The sequence below is a fragment of the Bubalus bubalis genome, chromosome 16, assembly GCF_019923935.1.
Source record: "Bubalus bubalis isolate 160015118507 breed Murrah chromosome 16, NDDB_SH_1, whole genome shotgun sequence".
Taxonomy (NCBI): Eukaryota; Metazoa; Chordata; class Mammalia; order Artiodactyla; family Bovidae; genus Bubalus; species Bubalus bubalis.
The window spans coordinates 76354580-76379295 of NC_059172.1; the positions used below are offsets into that span (position 1 = coordinate 76354580).

The 24716-nt window shown below is 37.9% G+C and overlaps 1 protein-coding gene across 1 annotated transcript in view; it reads left to right on the forward strand.

Annotated features, from left to right (window-relative positions):
• CNTN5 (contactin 5) overlaps positions 1–24716 on the forward strand; it is a 1686091-nt gene that overhangs the window by 1258069 nt on the left and 403306 nt on the right. The window contains exon 9 of the mRNA XM_025266987.3: positions 13414–13516. Within this exon, the coding sequence (XP_025122772.3) occupies positions 13414–13516 (103 nt within the window). The remainder of the gene's footprint in view (positions 1–13413; positions 13517–24716) is intronic.

Consider the following 24716-nt stretch of genomic DNA (forward strand, 5'->3'; position numbering starts at 1 on the left):
ACAAGACTGAAGTGAGGAAACAATCTGTGCAGATTAAAGTGTAAAAATACAGTTTTAACAATAGTTTAAAACAACCCGTTTGTCACGTTTTCTCCCAGAGTTATGCAGCTGATCAACCAAGCTGGCGGAACTAATTCCTCCAGGATATTTTAAGTCCCTTAGCTTCGTGGTGATTACTTTATGAATAGATAGACAGCTATGGGTAAGAAACTTTGCTGAAAGGAATAATCTTTCTGAAGAATGTTAAAAATTTAGAAATAAAAGGGAATGTGGTTGAGTGTTCTAGTAGGTTGTAATGAAGAGGAATACACTCAAGTGAATGTATGTAAGAGATTTTGTTTTCCAGAAATGCATGCAATGATAAGAGGAAAGAAATATTAGAGAAATCCAAGATCAGGGTCTATAGCATGGCTTGACTTTGGGGACTGGAACCTAGCTGAACCCAAATAGTTCTAGTCATCTTAATTAAAGGAGTGTATGGTTGTTCCCTTTATTTCTCCTCCTTAAATGTGGCTCATCTATTATACACCACATTTCTACCCCACAATTGGCTTGGTCTTATCCTGAAATTTGAATATATATTCCCTATCTTCTAGATGATGTGTGTGTAGAAACTGCTTCCTCATAACTGAAGTTTGACTTTGTCTTATTTTTATCACACTGCATGCTTTTATTTTCTTGTAGAAAGGATTGTATATACACCAGTTTGTGACTACTGTGCTTAATGCAATGAGGAAAGTCCACCATACTTCTGAGGCATTTTACTTACCATTTCTAATAGCAAGAAGATTCTGATAGAAAAAAGCATTCAAACTAATTGTATAGAAATATAATTTCTAATTTCAATCACACTTGGAAAGAATCAACTCTGATTAATGTGGAATATTCCCATATATTTATTTAGAGACCTTCAAAGCACTTAATTATTAGATTATTCATATGTCATTTTGAACCATTATTTTTATTTTTAATTTCCTTTTGAGTCATTAGTGCTCTTTATCCATTATTACTGAATCCATTCAAAGAAGGACTGACTTTCAAAGAAAGACCCTTGGCTGTAGAAATAAGAACCATAGTTTACTGAATTGTTGATTTGTCGTTATGCTCAACATAGGTCTTGGTGGAATCTCATAAAAGTCAAAGTACCAAAATTTCTAGCAAGTTCAAAAATTTTTTTTCTTATTCATAAGAGACATACATGAATAAATATACACACACAGATTCACAAAGTCAAAGAAAACATGACAAAGAATCAACCATAAGGGTTCTAAGTAATGAACTTATTACAAACCTATATATATATATATACTGGTTATGTAGATATATTTATGAAAAAGTTTCTGTAATTTTATTTATCATTAGAAATTTATAAAAATAACCAAAATACTTTTTTAAAAGGAAAACTTTTAAATATACTTCTGTTTCAAACTTTTAAATAATATACTTCTATTTCCAAATTTTTTTTTTAATTTCATTTTATTTTTTAAACTTTACATAATTGTATTAGTTTTGCCAAATTTAATTATCAAATTTTTCAAGATTGCTCTTTTTAGCCTGTTATTATAATGCTAGTGAGCTTAAATATTTGTTTTGAAAAATATACATATGAAAATATATGTATACACACACACACACACACACATATGACCGAAGCAGTTCAGCATGCATATAGTTATTTCTTTAGACTTTATGAGTTCTTTTTCCAAGTTATGGATTCACAGGGAATGATGCCATAGATGATGATGGTGAGAAAGGGGTAAATGACTGTGGCATGAACAATGGAAGAAAATGTATCTTAAAATTCGTTAACCAGAGGGAAACAATTACATGGTGAGGCAATCCACTGATCGATTTATTCCTGGGGATGGAGAAGGGAAAAAATATATTCCTTATTTTTTCCTCTGATTCTGTTCTCTGATTTTCAAATTATATTTATTTATGATGAAAAATATCTTCCATAATAAAACACTGATTCTTCTCAATCTCCCCAGGTACACAATATTATAATGGTGCAGGTATTTTAAGGTAATGCAAGTGACTTATTTCTTTTTGTCAAGAGATCCTTCTATCTCTTGATTTACATAACAGTGATTCAGCTGGAGAAACTATGATTCAGGATAGCATACACTTTTTCTGAAGTGAGAAAACAATATTTTGTCTACTTAGAGGTTCATCAGAGAATTGAAAAGAAGGCTCTGGGCACTTTTTTAAGTCATTAAAGTTTCCACAGTTTTTAACTTTTAGTTTATTATAAAATACAGCAAGTAAAAAATGATCTGTTAATATGTAACGTATATTTCCTAACATACAACTACTAGATAACTAAACCCACAAGACCAGGTAGGATTATAATTATAAGTGAGAAAAATGGATCCACAGAAGTTCTATCCATTGCTACAATGTTTCACCAGAGCCAGGGATGGAGTTGGAATTTGCATCACTTATCTACAAATCACAGGTTGATATTTAATATGTCCTGAAAAGATGAGTACAGTATTGTACGATATCTATGCAGACCACTTGACCTGCCTCTTGAGAAACCTGTATGTAGGTGAGGAAGTAACAGTTAGAACTGGACATGGAACAACAGACTGGTTCCAAATAGGAAAAAGAGTACATCAAGGCTGTATATTGTCACCTTGCTTATTTAACTTATATGTAGAGTACATCATGAGAAACACTGAGCTGGAGGAAGCACAAGCTGGAATCAAGATTGCTGGGAGAAATATCAATAACCTCAGATATGCAGATGACACCACCCTGATGGTGGAAAGTGATGAAGAACTAAAGAGCCTCTTGATGAAAGTGAAAGAGGAGAGTGAAAAGGTTGGCTTAAAGCTCAACATTCATAAAACGAAGACCATGGCATCTGGTCCCATAACTTCATGGCAAATAGATGGGGAAAGAGTGTCAGACTTTATTTTTCTGGGCTCCAAAATCACTGCAGATGGTGATTGTAGCCATGGAATTAAAAGACGCTTGCTCCTTAGAAGGAAAGTTATGACCAACCTAGACAGAGTATTAAAAAGCAGAGACATTACTTTGTCAACAAAAGTCCATCTAGTCAAGGCTATGGCTTTTCCAGTGGTCATGTATGGATGTGAGAGTTGGACTATAAAGAAAGCTGAGCACCAAAGAATTATGCTTTTGAACTGTGGTGTTGGAGAAGACTCTTGAGAGTCCCTTGGACTGCAAGGAGGTCCAACCAGTTCATCCTAAAGGAGGTCAGTCCTGGGTGTTCATCGGAAGGACTGATTTTGAAGCTGAAACTCCAGTACTTTGGCCACCTCATGCGAAGAGCTGAATCATTTGAAAAGACCCTGATGCTGGGAAAGATTGAGGGCAGGAGGAGAAGGGGACAGCAGAGGATGAAATGGTTGGATGGCATCACCGACTCAATGGACATGGGTTTGGGTGGACTCCGGGAGTTGGTGATGGACAGGGAGGCCTGGCGTGCTGTGGTTCATGGGGTAACAAAGAGTCGGACACGACTGAGCAACTGAAGTGACTAACGCAAATCATAAACAAAATTCTGCCATATTTATATGCATAATGTGAGGATTTCCAGGTGGCTCAGTGGTAAAGAATATGCCTGCCAGTGCAGGAGACATGAGTCTGATCCCTGGGTCAGGAAGAGCCCCTAGAAGAGGAAATGGCGACCCACTCCACTATTTTTGCCTGGAGAAGCCCATGGACAGCAGAGTCTAGTGGGCTACAGTCGATAGGGTTGCAAAGAGTGACACAACTGAATGACTGAGCATGTACACATATGCATAATGTGATCAATTTAGTCATTTTCTTTCGCTCTTCTCTCATCAGGTATATTTCTCATGAAATAAAGGAGAATCCTTAAGACACTTCATGAAGTCATTTTAATGCATTTAAATGTGCAGACTGTAAAATGTGGAAACTATAGTTTAGTTCAGAAAGTCTTCATTTTGGTACTTATCCTGTGTACATCTTCATTGCACTTATTGTGTTTAATTAGCCAATATGTAAGCACTGGTAACAAAGAGTATGAATAATAATAACTCCTGGTGCTATCTCTAAATAAATTAGATGCCTATCAATTGTTGTCACTATTTTTCTAAACAAATGTTCAAGCAAATTTATCAAGCCACTGCTGAGTCATCCTAATAGACAAATGATAAAATACAACATTCCCAGATATTGTTTATCATCTAGCTCATACTTATGTTTGAGATTTCTCTTTCACTGGTACTTCATACTCAATGCAGTAAAGTTATATTTCTGATAAAATTCCAAACTGCAGAAGGAAATGGAAACCCACTCCAATATCCTTGCCTGAAAAACACCATGGACAGAGAAGCCTGGTGGTGTACAGTCAATGGGGTCACAAAGAGTCAGATGCAACTTAGTGACTAAATAACAACAACAAAATTCCAAACAGAATCTCACTTCCATGTTTTTCTTAAAAGGGTACTCCACTTGAGAGTCACTAACTCTCCATTGTTGCGTCTTCAGTGATCCCACTGTCCCAATCGATTTAAAGCAGTTCTCCCATTTTTCTCAACTGTCTTAGTCAATAGTCTTTCCTTCCTCTAAACTTGCATAGTACTTTATCTTATACATTTCCAATTTAATTTATCCTCGTTTACTAGGAAATATGTAGATATATAGGGGCTTCCAAGGTGGCTCAGTGGTAGAGCTCACCTGCCAATTCAGGAGACATGGATTTGATCCCTGAGTTGGGACGATCCCTGGAGAAGGAAATGGCAACCTATTCCAGTATTCTTGCCTGAGAAATCCTGTGGAAAGAGGACCCTGGAGGGCTACAGTCCATGGGGTCACAAAAGAGTCCAACACTACTTTGCAACTGAACAGTAACAACAATGTGGATATATAGATATAGAATACAGATACAGGGTATTTATATTTATTAGGATTTCATTCGTTATTAAAATGTACAATGTTTTAAAATAGGAATCATTGTGGGTTGTGTATATTGATATACACCACCACCATTTCATTTTCTACTTTGCCTAATCTAGAGCATGATGAAAGTGAAAGTGTTAGTTGCTCAGTCGTGTCTGACTCTTTGACCCCATGGACTGTAGCCTATTCAAGCTCTGCTGTCCATGGAGTTCTCCAGGCAAGAATACCAGAGTGGGTACCAATTTTCTTCTCCAAGGGAACTTCCTGACCGTGGGATCAAACCCAGATGTCCTGCATTGCAGACAAATTATTTTTCACTGAGCCACCGGATAAGTTATGAAATAGAATCTGACATAAAGTCACCACTGGTTATGCTGAGCTCAATGAGTTATCAGTCAGAGCTATTTTTGGTTACAACTGAGAAATACTATTTGAAATAACTTAAACAAAACAGGAAATTCATTTCATATAACTGGGAGATCAAGTAGCTAAATCCCAAGTAGAACTGACATGCTACCAGTACTCTTTATTCGTCTTTCCTCTATCTGCATTGGCTTAATTCTGTCTAAATTGTCATTGGCTTAATTCTCTTCAATGGCGGATTGCCTCCTTCCAATTATGGATGCTTCAGTGGCTCTCAGACATGCAGGCTCTTTTTTTGCCATGAAGGAGATAGTAAGATGGGCTCCTAATCTGGAGTTCAAAAACATCAACTGCCCATCAATGAATCAAAGATTGTGCCCAAGGCAGTGAGGTAATCCAATTGGTCAAGCTTGGGTCATACGCCCGTGACAAGTTCATAACTACAGCAGATCCTATAGGAAGATAGTGGCTCCATTTAACTCTCATGGCTAGAGAAGACAGAAGCACTTCCCAAAAATAAGCACTAAAAAATAGTAGCTATTCTTGGAAGACAAGGAACAGTTGTTGAGTATGATTGGCAAAGATGTTCAAGACAAAAATGTGAATACTCATTACTTGAACATGAGGTTATCAGACAAACATTTTTAAGTCATTGCTGCGGCTAAGTCGCTTCAGTCATGTCCGACTCTGTGCGACCCCATAGACGGCAGCCCACCAGGCTCCCCCGTCCCTGGGATTCTCCAGGCAAGAACACTGGAGTGGGTTGCCATTTCCTTCTCCATCTGTAGCCTAAAATTTTAGTAAATTTTCCAAATTATTGTGAAGTCATTGTATCTTTGCTCTGCCATTGCACTTGGAGAAACACTGCTCTAAATTGTATTCCACTTAGGAAAAGCACCCTAACTGTTTATAAGTAATTGGAATACGTAAGAAAATCAACAACCATGAAGACATAGAAGGAGAGTACTGTGCTATCAGATGGAAGCCTTCTGTTTATTAGGAATTAGAGTAATTTGAGGTCATCTTCTAGTGGCATATAATTCCAAAGTGGGTCAGCCAACTAAGCCAGAAGAGACAGGTGTGGGGAACAAGATGAAGACAGAACATAGTGTCTCTTGAGCATATTTAGCTTAATACCAGGAGTTATCAAAAAATAAAAGAGCTACCTTGACTGAAGACACAAGCCTAATATTTTGATCTTTATGTGTCTTATAAGGCTGTTTCTCTTTCCTTTTGTCATCAAAGCATACTGAAAAAAATAAATAAATTACAAGCTAAGCTGCATATGATGACATATTAAAAATTGCAGTTGAAATAATCCAAATATCCATGGAAGACCGTTAATGATTGATTAGTACTTGTGATATGTCTGGACTCTTATATTCTGTGATTAAAATTCCTCAACAGAGTGATGTCAAGAAAACAGCTATAAACTTAAGGAGAGAAAACTCCTATTTTGTCCCATTTCCACAAACAGCTTTCAATAGGACTTTGAGCCAATTACTTGACCCTTTGGACTCAACCCTCTCATCTTTAAAAGAAAGAAGGTAAATTATATAACTTAATGTGAATTTTAGCTCTAACATAATTATCCCATGAAACACAAAGCAAAGCTTAATCTCTGAATGTAATCAAGTCTTTAAAGAATAAGACATACCTAAGTAGTTTTCTCCTCTATCCTCATATCACCACTATTAGAGTGAAGTTTCAAAGAACTAGTTATTTCTTACAGTGCAGTTCAAGCTAGGTAATATAATTTGAAGCCTTGCATTTAAACTTTCTATTTTTAATATCCAGTTCAGAGGTTAACAAACCCCCTGGGCCCTAGAGTGAGGCTTAATAATGTGTTTGGCTGTACAGGAATCATTTAAGGAACACCAGAAGCCTCTACATGGACAAAAATTATTTCTTAAATACGATGAGGAGTGCCTTTCCTTAGAGTCACTCTTAAGAATTGAAGCTATAAAATAATATCTTCTTTGCAACTCACAAACATTATCTGGAAGAGAATTGAGAGAAGACATGGATCTGGCTCCTATTAGCCCATAGTGTCAGTAATACCCTTGGTATTATTTAGAGGCAGATCCAAGTCTTGAAGCGTCTGCAATGTTGTACAATTATTAGACATTCTTTAATGAAAAAATGCCAAAATATTATAAAAATGGATTATAAAGGGAAATTTTAGTTAGGGTAGGAAAAAAATAATCAAAAAATTACTGAAGTTTGGAGATTCAGGTTCTTCTGAGATGTCTTTAAACAATGTGCTACAAATAATTGTACATAAATATTTTCTAAATTCAGTCTGACTTTCACTGCCTTTCTACAACATTCTATGGAACTCAGCAACTTCCGACACTCACAGTGAACTATGCAAGTAGGGCATTAAGTTTAATAGGCATCATGGTAAATCATGTATTGTTAAATCATCAGACTGACAGACAGGAACAAGAATACTACAGAATCAGTGTTAAGAGGGGATGGGAAGATCACAAGCTGACTTCAGGGACTGCTTCAGGCAGGTAGTCAAAGGTAACCACTGAATAGGATGCCTGGGAGTCTTTATATGGGGACTTCCAAGTATTAGGACATTGAAGATAAATTCCTCATCATTGGATACACTCAGCCAGTTATCACCAGCAGGCCAAATACTGCCCTCAGGAAATATTTAAGAAAAAAGAAAAATATAAAAATGTAAAAGAAAGGAAGTTGAAAAATATGTGGGCAGGGCAGAATGATCTAAGAAAAAAGTTTGAAGAGAAAAACATTATTGAGAAAGATGGAGAAGACGTTCTTAAACATCTGTTCCAAGTGATGTTGTAGAACTGACCACTTAGTTCCGTAGCTATATGCCAGGCTTCTGGTGCTCAGGGAACATTAGACTTGGGAGGAATCGGGGCAATTAGCCTGACACAGCACATTACATTAACGGTAGTTCTCTTCCCTCAGTTTAAAGATTAGAAAGAGTGTCACAGAGGCCACTTACATGTCAGAGATGCCAAAGTCTAGTTTTAAACAAAGCCAGTGTCCACAAGCTTGATGAAAAAATCAGTGATATTTTCTCAATGATCGCTTTGCAAACATCTACTTTAAAAAAAAATCTGAGATAATCTTCCTCACAGTGAACTTAAACACTTTCTTTTTTTTTTAATTTTATTTTATTTTTAAACTTTACATAACTGTATTAGTTTTGCCAAATATCAAAATGAATCCGCCACAGGTATACATGTGTTCCCCATCCTGAACCCTCCTCCCTCCTCCCTCCCCATTCCATCCCTCTGGGTCGTCCCAGTGCACCAGCCCCAAGCATCCAGTATGCTTAAACACTTTCTATCTAAAGTTGTCCACATTCTTCCTTCAAAGACCATCTCAAATTTAAAAATTCAAATAATAATAATGAATATAAAGCTTATATAAAATATAAAGTTGCTTTTTTGTTTGTTTGTTTGTTTTGCTATTGGTGGCCATTTCCCCCTTTGCATGTCCAGTGCATCTTGCCTTCATATCTTCATATCTTAATATCTTCATATTATTTCTTCCTCTGTCTGAGTTTCTTTCTTTTCTCTCTTTTATCATCCCCCACACACCAAGGAATTACACATAGAGCTATACACATACACAGATCTCTATGTACATATATGCCTTTGAAGAAAGACATGCCAAAATACGCACACAAACACTCCTTAGAGAAGCATCTGTGCTCAATCATAATTGTGTCCTCTGTGGGGTTGCTAAAAATTATTTTTGGGAGGAAATTAGCTCCAAGACTAACAGAAAGCACAATCACTGGAGTCATCACTGTTGCATTTTTTTTTTAATTGAAGTATAGTTGCTTTGCAATATTGTGCTGATTTCTGTTGTACAGCAAAGTGACTCTTATAGCATACTGTTGTCTGATCTGTGAAAACACTCTCCAAGCTCATGGCTTTAACTGCCACCTGTGAGTGATGACATTAAATGCATATCACCTGCCCAAACTTACCACCAGCTTCGTCCTCTCACATTATGATGAATATTATATGGGCATCAAAGATGATACTCCTGAAATGAAAGTCAGCTGTCCCACCATAGCTGTGTCCTTTTTTCTTTTACTTGCATCACTCAACCTCTTTCCCAAGCTGGAAATCTTAGTGTTATTATTAATGAGGTCCACAACCTTTTCACCAGGACCCCTATTGTGTGCCAAGTTCAAGTCTTTTTTATTTTTTTAAATTTTCTCATTCTAATGCTTCTTCTCCTTTTTTGCTATATAACTTAAGTCCAGGTTTTCATTACTTCTAACTTGTATTATTGAAGCAATATAATTGATCTACTGTTTTCTGCTCCAATTCCAGTATATATATATATATATATATATATATATATATATATATATATACAAATTGCCAGTCTCCTATTTGAAACCCCAATGACTCTAAATTACTTATAGATTAAAGTTTGAATTCCTTACTCTGATAATCAAGGTCCTCTAGTTTTTTGACTCCATTTATATTTCTAAATTTGCCTAGTATGACTTCCCTTCACAAATCAAGAAGCCAGAGAAACTGATATTCCTATTCCTGGTGGTTTCTGATCTCTTTGTCATTGTTCCTCCAGTTCCATTTACTTTTTCCTATCTTTCTCTCATTTATACAAATGCTTACTATTGATATAATTCCCTCAAATGCACATAATACTTTCAGGATACCTCATTCAGGGCACTTATCACCTTCTGGGCTTCCCTGGTGCCTCAGATGTAAAGAATCTTCCTGCAATGCAGGAGACCCAGGTTCGATCCCTGGGTTGGAAAGATCCCCTGGAGAAGGGAATTGATCCCCGCTCCAGTATTTTTGCCTGGAGAATTCTATGGCCAGAGGAGCCTGGCAGGCTACAGTCTACTGGGTCACAAAGAAACAGACACCAACTGAGTGACTAACACTTTAACATCACTTTCTATCTTACATTACAATGATTCTGATGTATAACTCGTCTCTCTGGTGCTTGTGATCCTTAGTATGTCCCAGTCTTTGCGACCTCATGGACAGAAGACCTCACTGTAGCTCGCCAGGCTCCTCTGTCCATGGAATTTTCTAGGTGAGAATACTGGAATGGGTACAATTTCCCTCTCCAGGAGATCCCGACACATTGATTGAACCTGCATCTCCTGCATTGGCAGGCAGATTCTTTACGCTGCACCACCAGAGTAGCCCCATTCTTCTCCTACCCTTGAGTAAATACTGTTTCTTTTTTTTTTTTTTTTTAATTTTATTTTATTTTTAAACTTTACATAACTGTATTAGATTTGCCAAATATCAAAATGAATCCGCCACAGGTATACATGTGTTCCCCATCCTGAACCCTCCTCCCTCCTCCCTCCCCATTCCATCCCTCTGGGTCGTCCCAGTGCACCAGCCCCAAGCATCCAGTATCGTGCATCGAACCTGGACTGGCAACTCGTTTCATACATGATATTTTACATGTTTCAATGCCATTCTCCCAAATCTTCCCACCCTCTCCCTCTCCCACAGAGTCCATAAGACTGTTCTATACATCAGTGTCTCTTTTGCTGTCTCGTACACAGGGTTATTGTTACCATCTTTCTAAATTCCTTATATATGCGTTAGTATACTGTATTGGTGTTTTTCTTTCTGGCTTACTTCACTCTCTATAATAGGCTCCAGTTTCATCCACCTCATTAGAACTGATTCAAATGTATTCTTTTTAATGGCTGAATAATACTCCATTGTGTATATGTACCACTGCTTTCTTATCCATTCATCTGCTGATGGACATCTAGGTTGCTTCCATGTCCTGGCTATTATAAACAGTGCTGCGATGAACATTGGGGTACTCGTGTCTCTTTCCCTTCTGGTTTTCTCAGTGTGTATGCCCAGCAGTGGGATTGCTGGATCATAAGGCATGTCTATTTCCAGTTTTTTAAGGAATCTCCACACTGTTCTCCATAGTGGCTGTACTAGTTTGCATTCCCACCAACAGTGTAAGAGGGTTCCCTTTTCTCCACACCCTCTCCAGCATTTATTACTTGTAGACTTTTGGATCGCAGCCATTCTGACTGGTGTGAAATGGTACCTCATAGTGGTTTTGATTTGCATTTCTCTGATAATGAGTGATGTTGAGCATCTTTTCATGTGTTTGTTAGCCATCTGTATGTCTTCTTTGGAGAAATGTCTATTTAGATCTTTGGCCCATTTTTTGATTGGGTCATTTATTTTTCTGGAGTTGAGCTGTAGGAGTTGCTTGTATATTCTCGAGATTAGTTGTTTGTCAGTTGCTTCATTTGCTATTATCTTCTCCCATTCTGAAGGCTGTCTTTTCACCTTGCTAATAGTTTCCTTTGATGTGCAGAAGCTTTTAAGGTTAATTAGGTCCCATTTGTTTATTTTTGCTTTTATTTCCAATATTCTGGGAGGTGGGTCATAGAGGATCCTGCTGTGATGTATGTCAGAGAGTGTTTTGCCTATGTTCTCCTCTAGGAGTTTTATAGTTTCTGGTCTTACGTTTAGATCTTTAATCCATTTTGAGTTTATTTTTGTGTATGGTGTTAGAAAGTGTTCTAGTTTCATTCTTTTACAAGTGGTTGACCAGAGTTCCCAGCACCACTTGTTAAAGAGATTGTCTTTAATCCATTGTATATTCTTGCCTCCTTTGTCAAAGATAAGGTGTCCATATGTGCGTGGATTTATCTCTGGGCTTTCTATTTTGTTCCATTGATCTATATTTCTGTCTTTGTGCCAGTACCATACTGTCTTGATAACTGTGGCTTTGTAGTAGAGCCTGAAGTCAGGTAGGTTGATTCCTCCAGTTCCATTCTTCTTTCTCAAGATCGCTTTGGCTATTCGAGGTTTTTTGTTTTTCCATACAAATTGTGAAATTATTTGTTCTAGCTCTGTGAAGAATGCTGTTGGTAGCTTGATAGGGATTGCATTGAATCTATAGATTGCTTTGGGTAGTATACTCATTTTCACTACATTTATTCTTCCAATCCATGAACATGGTATATTTCTCCATCTGTTAGTGTCCTCTTTGATTTCTTTCACCAGTGTTTTATAGTTTTCTATATATAGGTCTTTAGTTTCTTTAGGTAGATATATTCCTAAGTATTTTATTCTTTCCGTTGCAATGGTGAATGGAATTGTTTCCTTAATTTCTCTTTCTGTTTTCTCATTATTAGTGTATAGGAATGCAAGGGATTTCTGTGTGTTGATTTTATATCCTGCAACTTTACTATAGTCATTGATTAGTTCTAGTAATTTTCTGGTGGAGTCTTTAGGGTTTTCTATGTAGAGGATCATGTCATCTGCAAACAGTGAGAGCTTTACTTCTTCTTTTCCAATAAGAATACACTTGCTTTTTAAAAATACACTTGAATGCTTGAGAGCACAACCCATGGATAATTCATCTTTGTATCTCCCACAATGCCTAACAGAATGTATGCACATTATGCTGCTGCTAAGTGGCTTCAGTCGTGTCCGACTCTGTGCGACCCCATAGACGGCAGCCCACCAGTCTCCGCCTTCCTTGGGATTTTCCAGGCAAGAACACTGGAGTGGGTTGCCATTTCCTTCTCCAATGCATGAAAGTGAAAAGTGAAAGTAAAGTCACTCAGTCATGTCCGACTCTTAGCGACCCCATGGATTGCAGCCTACCAGGCTCCTCCGTCCATGGGATTTTCCAGGCAAGAGTACTGGAGTGGGTTGCCATTGCCTTCTCTGTATGCACATTATAGACATTTAATAAATATTCAATAAATATATGTTGACTTAACAAGCATTCATTTACCTGACAATGACAAAGTTCTGAGGCCTTTACTTATTAAAAACAACAACAACAACAACAACACTATTATTTACCATGGGATTTGTTCTTAGTTACTTATTTCCTCTGAAATATAATCAGTAGCTAAACTACCAGTTAATTTGCACTTTCAATAATTATTATTTTAAAGGGTATTGAATATACATGCAATCCAGTCCTTAAAGATAGATTAGAATTTCATCATAATTTAAGTCTGTGTCCATGTCTTATTTCAGTGCATCAAAAATTTAGCTGTCTTCAGACAGATATGGACAACACAGTGTTTTTCAGTGTAACATCTCCAGAACTGGAAATAAATTGTGACCTTCATTTAATGTTTAAAGACTATTCTTTGTTTCCCAGGTGTGATGGGAGAATATGAGCCGAAAATTGAGGTCCATTTCCCTTTCACGGTTACAGCTGCTAAGGGAACAACTGTTAAGATGGAATGCTTTGCACTTGGCAAGTAAGTACACATACTTCTATAATTAGACACAATTGTTTATTAAAATGTGACATGTCTTATTTTTATATCACTTACTTTGCTAGGTTTTATTTTCCTTGAATTAAACCTTGAAGCTCCTTGGTGGCTATTCATTTTTTTAAAGAAAGGCAAGTGGGAATTGATGAAGTAACCAATTACAATTATCTCTTTGGTCATTTCTCTGGGCAATAATGTGTATAATTTTGCTATTTTAACATAAAGGAAATGTAATAAAAGAAGAGCTTCACATGTCTTTGCTTACTTGTCTTAAAATTTCAGTATCATTCTTAAATTTTATGCAGCAATGATGTAAATAAAAAAGGGATGAGGTCCTGTCCTTTCCCTATGTAAAAGATATAGATTCTGACAAGATATAATAAGACAAGAGTATAAAAATCACAAAGATAATAGTCACACTGTCCAACAGATTACTTTAATGTCTTCTGGAATAATGATAACAATAGCACCAGCTCTCAATATGTACAACATGCCATTATTCCCCAAATCAGGAAGATGATTTATACCACACTCTAATGCCTGCTATGCTTAATGATTCTATTTTGGAGATTTTAAATCTCACAATGTATAATCACTTGTCAATGATGTTTACATTAAAAATATTGGGCATAAAAACAGGAGTGAGATTTTGATTATATTTGATTAGAGTATTATGATTTATTTTAAATAGAGTGTTGCTGTTTTATTTTTTTATGGTGATAAGACCTCAGAGTCCTTTCTAGACTCTATAATTATAATTTGCATAATTGCATCTCTATCAGAGTTACTAATCATTCAACTTCAGTCATGGTGAGCAAACTCCCACAGCATAAATATAACATACTTGGAAATAAAACATGCTCTATAAATATATTTGTAGTAGGCTTAGTCTGTGGGTGTGAAAATCTTAGTAAATATGAAAAATTCTGCAATAAAATGTGTTTTAGAGCATAACAATAGTAATCACTGTGTTTTCTAATATTAAAACTATTTGAGATAACATGCAATTATGTTTAAATCTAAATAGGAGTCAGATCATAGTCAATTAAAAACAAAATAGACTGTTGTTTGGTCCATCAAAAGTGTTGAGCAGTCCAACAAAAAATGCCTGTAAGAGGAAGTATATTTCAATAACTTAAAATTCATCCAGGAGTTACTTGGCAGATATCCGAGGAAGATTTCCAAGCACACATATATTAATAATTAAATACTACCATAAAAGTCATGTTTTTCATCATTTTCCAAAGTTGTGGTGTCAGGTATTCTTGAAAATGCCCCAAGTGAACTGCTCAATTCTGATAAATACAAAAATAATTATATTGGCTTGATGTCAAAGGTTTTAGTATATCCTACAGTTAAATAATTTTTAAATGTCAGAATTTGCACTAAAGCCACAAACGAAAGGAGGTCATACTGTAAAACAAATTAGAGAACTAGATTTATAGAGAAAAAGCAATATGGGATATTTCCCCAGGCAGGCTTATTTAATACATTTGATATGTTTGCTTTCGGAAGTCTTGAAATATGCTTAGTAAATTGATCCGTAAAGTCCATTTCATTCTAGGCTGGATCTAACTGCCAAATTAAGTTCTTTTAATGCTATATTTTCTTCAGCTTCTCCACTCCTTCTTTGTTACTCCCTCTTTCCCCATGAAAATAAATAAATATGTAGGAAGGTGAACAAAGCACACAGACCGTTTAGAAGGCCTCTGCTGCCTATTCTTTATGTGAAGTGTCACAATTATGGAATAAAGAAAAAGAACATGTTATGAAGAGATTTATCCCTACCTAAAGACTAATTTACCACTCTGTTGAAAGTAAATAAGATCAAAGAAATAGCATCTTTACATATGTTAATTTCTGTAGAGCACATTATCATGTGGAATAGATCATCATCGCATCTCAACAGGATCACAGCAATTCAAATTAATACCTGAGCATCTGCTTTATTCCTACAGCTCACCTGAGCTGCATCCCACTTTAATAAGTACAAGATTCCCTGGTATACCTTTGTCTGTCCAAAATCTTCAGTACCTGCCACTAGATATCGATCAGCACCTTGCCACTCAAGCTGATTTGCCCCCTTAGTCTGTCCACATAGAGTAGTTTAACCAAATGTTCCCCATAGACTATGACAACCAAATTCTTGCACGGAGCATACTAAGCTCTATTCTATCTCATGGGCTTTGCCCTTGTTTTCTCCAGGCCCCCACTCATTCTCTGACCTCAACTTAAACATCGTCTTCTAAGAGTTCATCTACAATACTTGAAGTATATAACTCACACCCATTACTCTGTATCTAAATCTTGTATTTTTCTTCATCAACCTTAACACAGTTTTAAAGTATCCACATATGTGTTTCATTACTTAAAAAAAAAAAAAATCACCTTATCAGTCAGGAATCCCACTGGAAAGACTCAGATAACTCAAAAGAATTTAGGCATAAATTGAAGATCCAAGAGAACTAAGAAAAAAACTGAAGTATCTGCAGACTAGTGACAGCAAGAAGTTATCTCATCCTGAAGCCAAAATGAGCAAGGGTGGAAGATAGTGTCACCAGAAGCACAGAGACCTGAAGATACGGTGTTGTCTGGGGGCGACTCTAAAATAGCTATAGCTGTGCAGAGATGTATTAGATGAACACAGCTGAGGAAAGGAGCTGGAAATTCATATCCTGACTTCTTCTTTGTGCATTCTGATCTTCTCCTTCTGAGTTCATGACTGAAAGGCAACTAGAAGCCAGCCTGCAAGCCCAGAGAATGCAGTTGGCAATACAAAAGGAAGGCAGAGATTCTGAGGGAAGATGAGGGTGACCAGCAAGGGAGACAAACAGAATAACCAGCAAGTACCCATCATTAAGTTTTAAGCCTAGTGAGGGCAGGGATCCTGATTGCGGTCTTCACTTGTGTGTTTCCAACGCCTACCACAGTGCCTGGCACACAGCACTCAGGAAATAATTTTTGAAGGAAAAATGAACTCTGAAAGCTATATGCCCACTTAATCCAGTATACTTTTTATTAATAGATAATAAATAATAGACTTTATTTTCTAAACATGTCAAAATACACTTCCACCACTGCTCACAAAGAAAAATGCTATGTTCTTACTCTTTTTGAAAAGTACATTTACCTCTTTACATAATTTGTCCCTAAACACATTCAGTTATTGCAACTTAGAGTATGTAAATTAATACAGCTATAGTTGCACATGGAAACTTACATTACCATATGTAAAATAGATAGCCAACAGAAATTTGCTGCATGTCTCAGGAAACTCAAACAGGGGCTCTGTTTCAACCTAGAGGGGTGGAGTGGGGAGGGAGATGGGAGGGAAGATCAAAAAGGAGGGGATATATATATGTATACCTATAGCTGATTCATGTTGAGGTTTGACAGAAAACAGCAAAATTCTGTAAAGCAATTATCCTTCAATTAAAAAACAAATAAATAAAAAAAGATAATTTAAAGATATATAAACTAATAACATTTTCTGTGTTCTTGAAGGAAAATAACAGAAAGGCAAATTATTTTAGATTACCAAAGTTTACTGTATCTTAGTATCACACAAATTCACCAACCTGTCTAATTTGAAGTTAAATAAAAAGTCAATTGGGATTGCAATATACTCACTACTATATATAAAATGGATAACTAATAAAGACCTACTACATAGCAACGGGAACTCTACTCAATACTCTGTGGTGACCTATATGGGAAATGAATCTAAAAAAGAGTGGATATATGTATATGTATAACTGATTCACTTTGTTGTACACCTGAAACTAACACAACATTGTAAAGCTGTGTTATACTATACTCCAATAGTGTGTATGTATGTATATACATATGCATATATATACTTCATAGGGACGACAGAGGATGAGATGGCTGGATGGCATCACTGACTCAATGGACGTGAGTCTCAGTGAACTCTGGGAGTTGGTGATGGACAGGGAGACCTGGTGCGCTGCGATTCATGGGGTTGCAAAGAGTCGGACACAACTGAGCGACTGATCTGATCTGATCTGATATATATTATATATATATATATATATATATATATATATATATACACACACATATACACACACACTATACTCCTATAGTATGTTAAACTATACTCCAATAAAAATCTGAAAAATAAAAAGAAATGCCATACGATCTCACTTATAATGTGAAATCTAAAGCATGACACAAATGAGCTTATTTATGAAAAACAAACAGACTCACAGACAGTGAGGACAGACTGGTGGTGGCCAAGGGGGAGGGGGAGGAGAGAGGACGGGGTGGGAGTTTGGAGGCATCAGAAGCAAGCTGTTTGGTATAGAATGGATAAGTGACAAGATACTACTATATAGCACAGGGAACTATATCCAATGTCCTATGATTAAATGAAATAGGATAATGAAAAAGGATATTTTTAATGTGTACCTATATATGTGTGTGTATCACTGAATCACTTTGCTGTACAGCAGAAATTGACACAAGTTTGTAAATCAATCACACTTCAATTAAAAATGCCCACTTTATGGAAAAGAAACGTATTTTATAAAAACAAAAGCACCCCTTAATAAACTTTTAAAAGCCAATAGTAAAGTTGTAAGCTGTAAGTTTTCTTCTAAAGAAATCTCTACTTAAATCTGAATTTTTAAAAAATCATATGGTTTTTCTATAAGCTACTGCAAAAGAATACAACAGGAGAATGCTATTTATACCCCCTTGGAAATCTCTCTGCAAATAGAATTATACAACACTGAGTACAGAGAGAATGCATGAAGTGACTGTCAGATGATATGTTTAGTATTGTTCAGTTTAGCAAAGGTATGATTTCCCCAGGGGGGTGGGAAATGGGAAATGCTTAAAGAGGATCCACTGGGAAACAAAGGTGTGCAAGGCTTGGGAAATACAGCAAAGTGTAAAAATGAGGAGGTGGATTAATCACTTTGGAGAGAAAAGGCTGTTTTAGACATATGGAAGATTATTATCAAGAGATCACCACAAGCTGTTCTCCAGTTTCACCAAAGTGGGGAGAGGGAGAAATTCCAACAGTATGGGACAAAACCAGTGAAATTAGAATAAGTATAATGTAGAAGTGTTTTAAAAAGTTATTAAAAGGAAAACGGGCTATCAGTGAAGCAGTAGAAGCTTAGAAGCTTTTTCCCCACACTGCTGCAATAACTAAGATCTGTCTGTCTTCCAACAATTTAGGTGCAATGTTTTCTGAAAGGAGAGAAATGGTACCGATCAGGGTTGGAAACGAACATTTTAAACCTTCTCTTTTGCCTGCCACTCATCTGCCCACTCAGACTGAATTATTAAGAGTAGAAGGTTAGGGTCAGGCAGACTTAATTGGCTGCCTTTTGGCAACTACATTATTATACAACGTTTTAAAGTGGTTGGTGGCATATGGGGGAAATAGAAATGAAGGGTGTTGCCTTTTCTTACTCAGCATTAAGCTTCATGACTTTAGTTTGGAAAGAAGCACTGCTTTTGATATTTCCCAGGTTGGCTTTTAAACACTGGACACAGTACTCTTGAAAGGAAATGAGAGATAAAAGATTAAAGGACAATGTAAGTAAGGACTCTCTTAGGACCCTAATAAATATTTCATTTCAACATTATCTCTAAATATGGTGTGCCTAGAGATTATCATACTAAGTCAGACAGAGAAAGAAAAATACCATATGATGACACTTACATGTGGAATCTAAAAAAGTGATACAAATTAATTTATTTACCAAACAGAAACAGACTCACAGACTTAGAAAACAAATTTATGGTTACCAGAGGGGAAAGGCTGGAGGAGGAGAGGGATAAATTAAGAGTTTCAGATTAACATATACACAATGCATGCATGCGTGCTAAGTTGCTTCAGTCATGTCTGACCCTTTGTGATGCTATGGACTGTAGCCTACCAGGCTCCTCTGTCCATGGGATTCTCCAAGCGAGAATACTGGAGTGGGTTTCCATGCCCTCCTCTAGGGGATCTTCCTGACCAAGGGATCAAACCCAAATCTCTTATGTCTACCTGCATTGACAGGTGGGTTCTTTACCGTTAGTAAAGCCCATACCGTTGGGAAGCCCCAACATATACGCAATACTATATGTAAAATAAATAGCAAGTATCCACCATATAGCAGAGGGAGCTCTACTCAATATTCTGTAATAACATATATGGGAAAAGAATCTGAAAAAGGATAGATATATGTATATGTATTAGGGCTTCCCAGGTGGTGCTGTTGCAGGAAGGGGGACCCCTTCTAGGGCCTGAAACTGGGCTCTTGTCTAACACTCAGAAATGAATTATCCGAGGAGACACATCTGCTGACAAAGCAAGAGCTTTTATTGGGAAAGGGCACCAGGGTGGAGAGCAGCAGGGTAAGAAAACCCAGGAGAACAGCTCTGCTGCATGGCTCGCAGTCTTGAGTTTTATGGTGATGGGATTAGTTTCCAGGTAGTTGTTGGCCAAACATTCTAATTCAGAGTCTTTCCTGGTGATGCACGCATCACTCAGCCAAGATGGATGCTAGCAAGAGGGATTCTGGGAAGTGGACGGGCACATGGTGTCTCCTTTCCACCTTTCCTGAACTCTTCCGGTTGGTGGTGGCTTATTAGTTCCTTATTCCTTACAGGATCTCCTGTCATAAAACAACTCATGCAAATAGTTACTATGGTGCCTGGCCAGGGTGGGTGATTTCAATCAGTGTGTTTCCCCTAACAGTGCTAGTAGTAAAGAACCTGCTTGCCAATGCAGCAGACATCAGAAACGCTGGTTCAATCCTTGGGTAGGGAAGACCCCCTGAAGGAGGGCATGGCAACCCACTCGTATTCTTGCCTGGAGAATCCCATGGACAGAGGAGCCTGGTTGACTACAGTCTGTAACAGGGTCACAAAGAGTTGGACATGACTGAAGTGACTGGACACGCATGCATGTCCCTGTTCGGGCGCCACTTGCTGGGGTCCAGCCCCGGTGGATCCAGGGAATTCGAAGCGGGGACAGCGTCGGTGAACTGGATACAATAGCTTTAATTAAATATTAATTAGAGATATAAAGAGTAAGAGAATAAGGATAGCTCAGTAGGAAAATTCAGCAGAGAAAAGAAGCTGAGTAACTTGGTTTACGTGGAAAGCCAATACAATTCCAGACAAGGAATTTGCATCACCTGCGTAGGCCGCAGGCGTCCTCCTGTTCTCCCGAAGGAAAGGAGACACTAAGGCCTCCGCAGTCAGATCTTAGAAGCCCAGGCAAAATTAGTAGGTTTGACGAGCCTCCACGGTCCAGATGGGAATTCAGCCAGAAGGTGAGAGAAAGAATAACATGGGGAGACCAAGTTTTGGTGAACAAGGCCCACACTTTATTTTCCAAAATAGTTTTTATACCTTAAGTTTTGCATAGAGGATAATGGGGGAAGGGGTAGAGTCATGCAAGGACAGCAGTCCTTGATCCTAATCAAAGCCAGGCTTTCTTCCTGCAAACTTGTCATATGCAAAAGTTTAGGTGATTTACATCATTTTCTGGCCAGGAGGCCTGTTAACATTTTATGACCCTTTCTTCAGAAAACTTATTTTTCTCTAAAGGTGATTATTCTAAAGCCAGGCGCCACCCTCCGAGAGCATTAGATAAAGTTGCATTCCTATAGGGCAAAGGTATGGTGGGCTATAACAAGAAAAGAATTAACTCAAGTTTCCAAGGTTACAAACATTAAAGCTACTACTTACATTCCTATACACCAATTATATTAATCAATACACTTCCAGGGACACAGTAGGTAAGGGATGTGGAAACTTAACAGCAAACATTGGCCCAACAAGTGAAAAACCCTTCACCAATACAATTTCTAATCAATCTTTTAACTGCTCAAAGGAATCTGTATTTTGACAGTTTAGAACATCTCATGCCTCTCACAGATGGGAGGCTGTGAACAATCACATGTGGCCAAAAGAACCTTTTCAGGCAGGCTAGAGGACTTCCAAAGGAGTTTGTAGGTTGAAACACTCTTGTCACCCCCAGGAACTTTATTAACTGGAGCTGTAAGTTAACTTTTTTTCAGAGATAGGCGGTGGGGGACAGCCCCCCGTAAAGTCAGCGGTGTAGGTGAGAGCACAAAGCAGTAAAATAGGCAGACTCTGGTTTTGGGGGTAGATGCTCGAGAATTTTCAGGGGGACTCCTGAGGCTCAATCCCGCCTTTGTGTATGCCGAGCCTCCTTCCTCATGATCTTTGCCACAGGCGGAGTTCCTCACGTTGGCTCCCGGTATCTCCCCCTTTTTTATTTCTTAAAACAGCCAGATGCAGCTCAGTCGCGAGCTTCTGAATGTTCTGCTGAAGAATCCTGACAATACAAGGAAGAATTATTATGAGAAGCAAAATTAGAGCACCAACAGCAGCATAACTAAAGATATTAGACAGAATGTTTTTTCCAGAAATAAAGTTAGAGAAGGTGTGAAAAAAGTCATTAGCTGATCCAGCAGCGGTAAAATCCAGTTGAGAGTGTTCCAAGGTCTGTATTTGATTATGAAGTTTCCCTAAGTCCAGGCCAATGTCAGAGCTGTTCCAAACACCTGAAATATGATTTTTATTTTTTTCCCATTCATAATCTGTCTCGTTTACCTTCAAAGATGTCACGCATATCCACCAGTAATCAGCGTGGCATGACAGAGCCATTTTCACTTTTAAAGCCTGTAACTCAGTCCCAATATGCATTATTGCCTCCTCCAAGGCATCTACCCTCATCTCCAACTTTCTATCTATAGCTTCCTGTGTTGCTAGAGTTAGAGAAACATTTTTAGACATGGTATCAACAAATTGGGCAGTATGCACTTGTTGAGTCAATGATATTGCTGCCACAGTAACAGAAGTAATTGCTGCTATTAAAGCTGATATTCCTAAAATAAGTAAGCCGACAAATCATCGTAGACCATAATTATCATATCCATAAGTGGTTACATCATAAGATAAGGTGGACGTTCTAACACTACAAAGGAGCAAACATTATATTGAGGGTTTAAACAAGATGAAAACATACATTGTTCACAAGTTACTATATTAGGTCTACCTCTTTTTTACTGACCGCTTTGGCCCTGATCACTATGTCTGCATTGCAAAACACCTGTTGTGGGTGCACTGGGGAGCAGCTGCAGACGTCAGCCCAGGGTAGCAGTGTCCCCAGCAGCAGGAGGCAGAACACGAATGGCAGGCTGCAGGCCTCAGCGCCTATGGAGGGCGGAAGGGTGGGGTTCACAGACTTGGGCTAGCCGCCGCCGCTTGGGCTCAGGACGTTTCCCTCTTGCTGGCGGGGCTGTGCTGGTCTGGATGGCACTTCATGGGTGCGCTTTCCTCTCTGGCGCTCACTCACAAACTTCTTTGCTCTAGGTCGTGTGGTGCAGCAAGGAGGGTGCGGGAAACGGAGGCGAGAGCTGGCTGGTGGGCGGGGCGAACGAGTGTGCATGCCGCGAACCTGGTCTTTGGGGAATGTTACATGACAAATTAGTCTGTCCAGGATCCAAATCGGAGAATCTGTGTCCTGAGGAAAAATATAAGCATACTCTCCCACAAGTTAGCAACACATCTGGCCGGGATATGAAATTTATACCTTGAACCAGGTGAATTTTGATGGTGAATTTTGTGAGAACTTTTGGCCTTATCAAATTTTTATATAAGTGTAAAGCGATTACATTAGTCAATGCATCTGCCAAAGCATTTCCTTCATGTAAAGGGCCGGGCAAGCCGGAATGGGCTCTAATATGTCCCACAAAATATTTTTGTCTCTGTGTTTAATCTCTTTCTGTAAATCAGATAACAAGGAGAAAATAGTAGTTTTATTTTCTGGAATATTAGCAGTCTCTATATGAGGAAACAACCCTACAATGTATCGGGAGTCAGTCAAAAGATTAAAGGTGTGGTCTCTTAAATGTTGAAAAGCCTAAATAACTGCTCGTAACTCAGCCTTGATATTTTATTCCCTTGAATTAAAATATCTTTTAAAGGCCTTGGAGCTGTAATTTCCTGCACCCAAAAGGCTAGATCACTAGATCCAAATGCTTTGTGGCTCCTAGCTTGAGAAGTCAAGTTTTTTCCTGTCTGATAATAAGGTAAAAAGCAAAAGCTGTGTTACTCTTTGACCTTTATTAATTTGCACAGTTTTGGTAAACGGTGAGATCAAAACTTTAATTTCTCAATATAATTAGAATCTACTACACCAGGCATCACTGAAAATTTCTTGAAAAGAAAGTGAGCTATGCCTCAGCACAAATCTTACAATGCTCTCAGGTAGGGGGCCAGCCACTCCCGTTGGAATTGGAGCAACCGGCATGTCAGGGGTTAATATTGTTGCTGTGGTGGAACCGAGGTCCAGTCCTGAGCCACCTGGGGTTGATTGGCATGGCTTGCTGTCTCTGTTTAGCAGGACACCACTGACAAAAATGCCCCATTTGGTCATAAGAGAAACATTTTTTATTTGTAGAATCCTTTTTTTATTACGATTATTTTTCTTTTTTTTTTCTTTTTTCTTTTTCTTTTTCACTTTTTTCTCTTTTTTTTCTTTTTCTTTTTCTCTCTCCCTCTCTCTCTTTTTTTTTTTTGCTTGCGTGAGGCCCCCTGAGGGAGTTTTCTGCAAGGAGCAGTCTCTGTATATTGTGTATTCTTTAAAAGCTCCTTTGTTTAAAAGAAAAAAAAAAATTATGTTTTTCAGCCTTAGGCAATGCTCTGGGAGGCTTTGGATGTAAACTGGGGAATTCCTAGGCCCTGGGAGGTGCAAGCGGAGGTGGGGTAGTCGCCTTAAATCAGAAGTTGTTGGACAAATTTTTAAAGGTTTGTGTAGGCGGGGAGGGGGCTCGCCAGGGCGCCCAGCCACAGCATCCTGTAAGCCCTCTCATTCCTTGGGAGGTAGAGCACAGTCTCCCTCCTTTTTTATTTCTTAATGCATTACTGAATCACTTTGCTGTACACCTGAAACTAACACATCATGAATCAATTGAACTCCAATATAAAATAAGATTTTTTAAAAAGAACTGCACTAGAAAAGGGAAAAAAAGAAAGCTGGTGCTATTTTCAAGTGATTGTGCCCAGTGTGTAAGTCTGATCTGTATAAGTTGTTAACAAGGTCATGTAGAGCAAAATGAGAACTTGGAAGTATGGAGAGTTATTAAGTACAAGAAGTAGCTACCATCTCTCTGGCTGCGGAAGT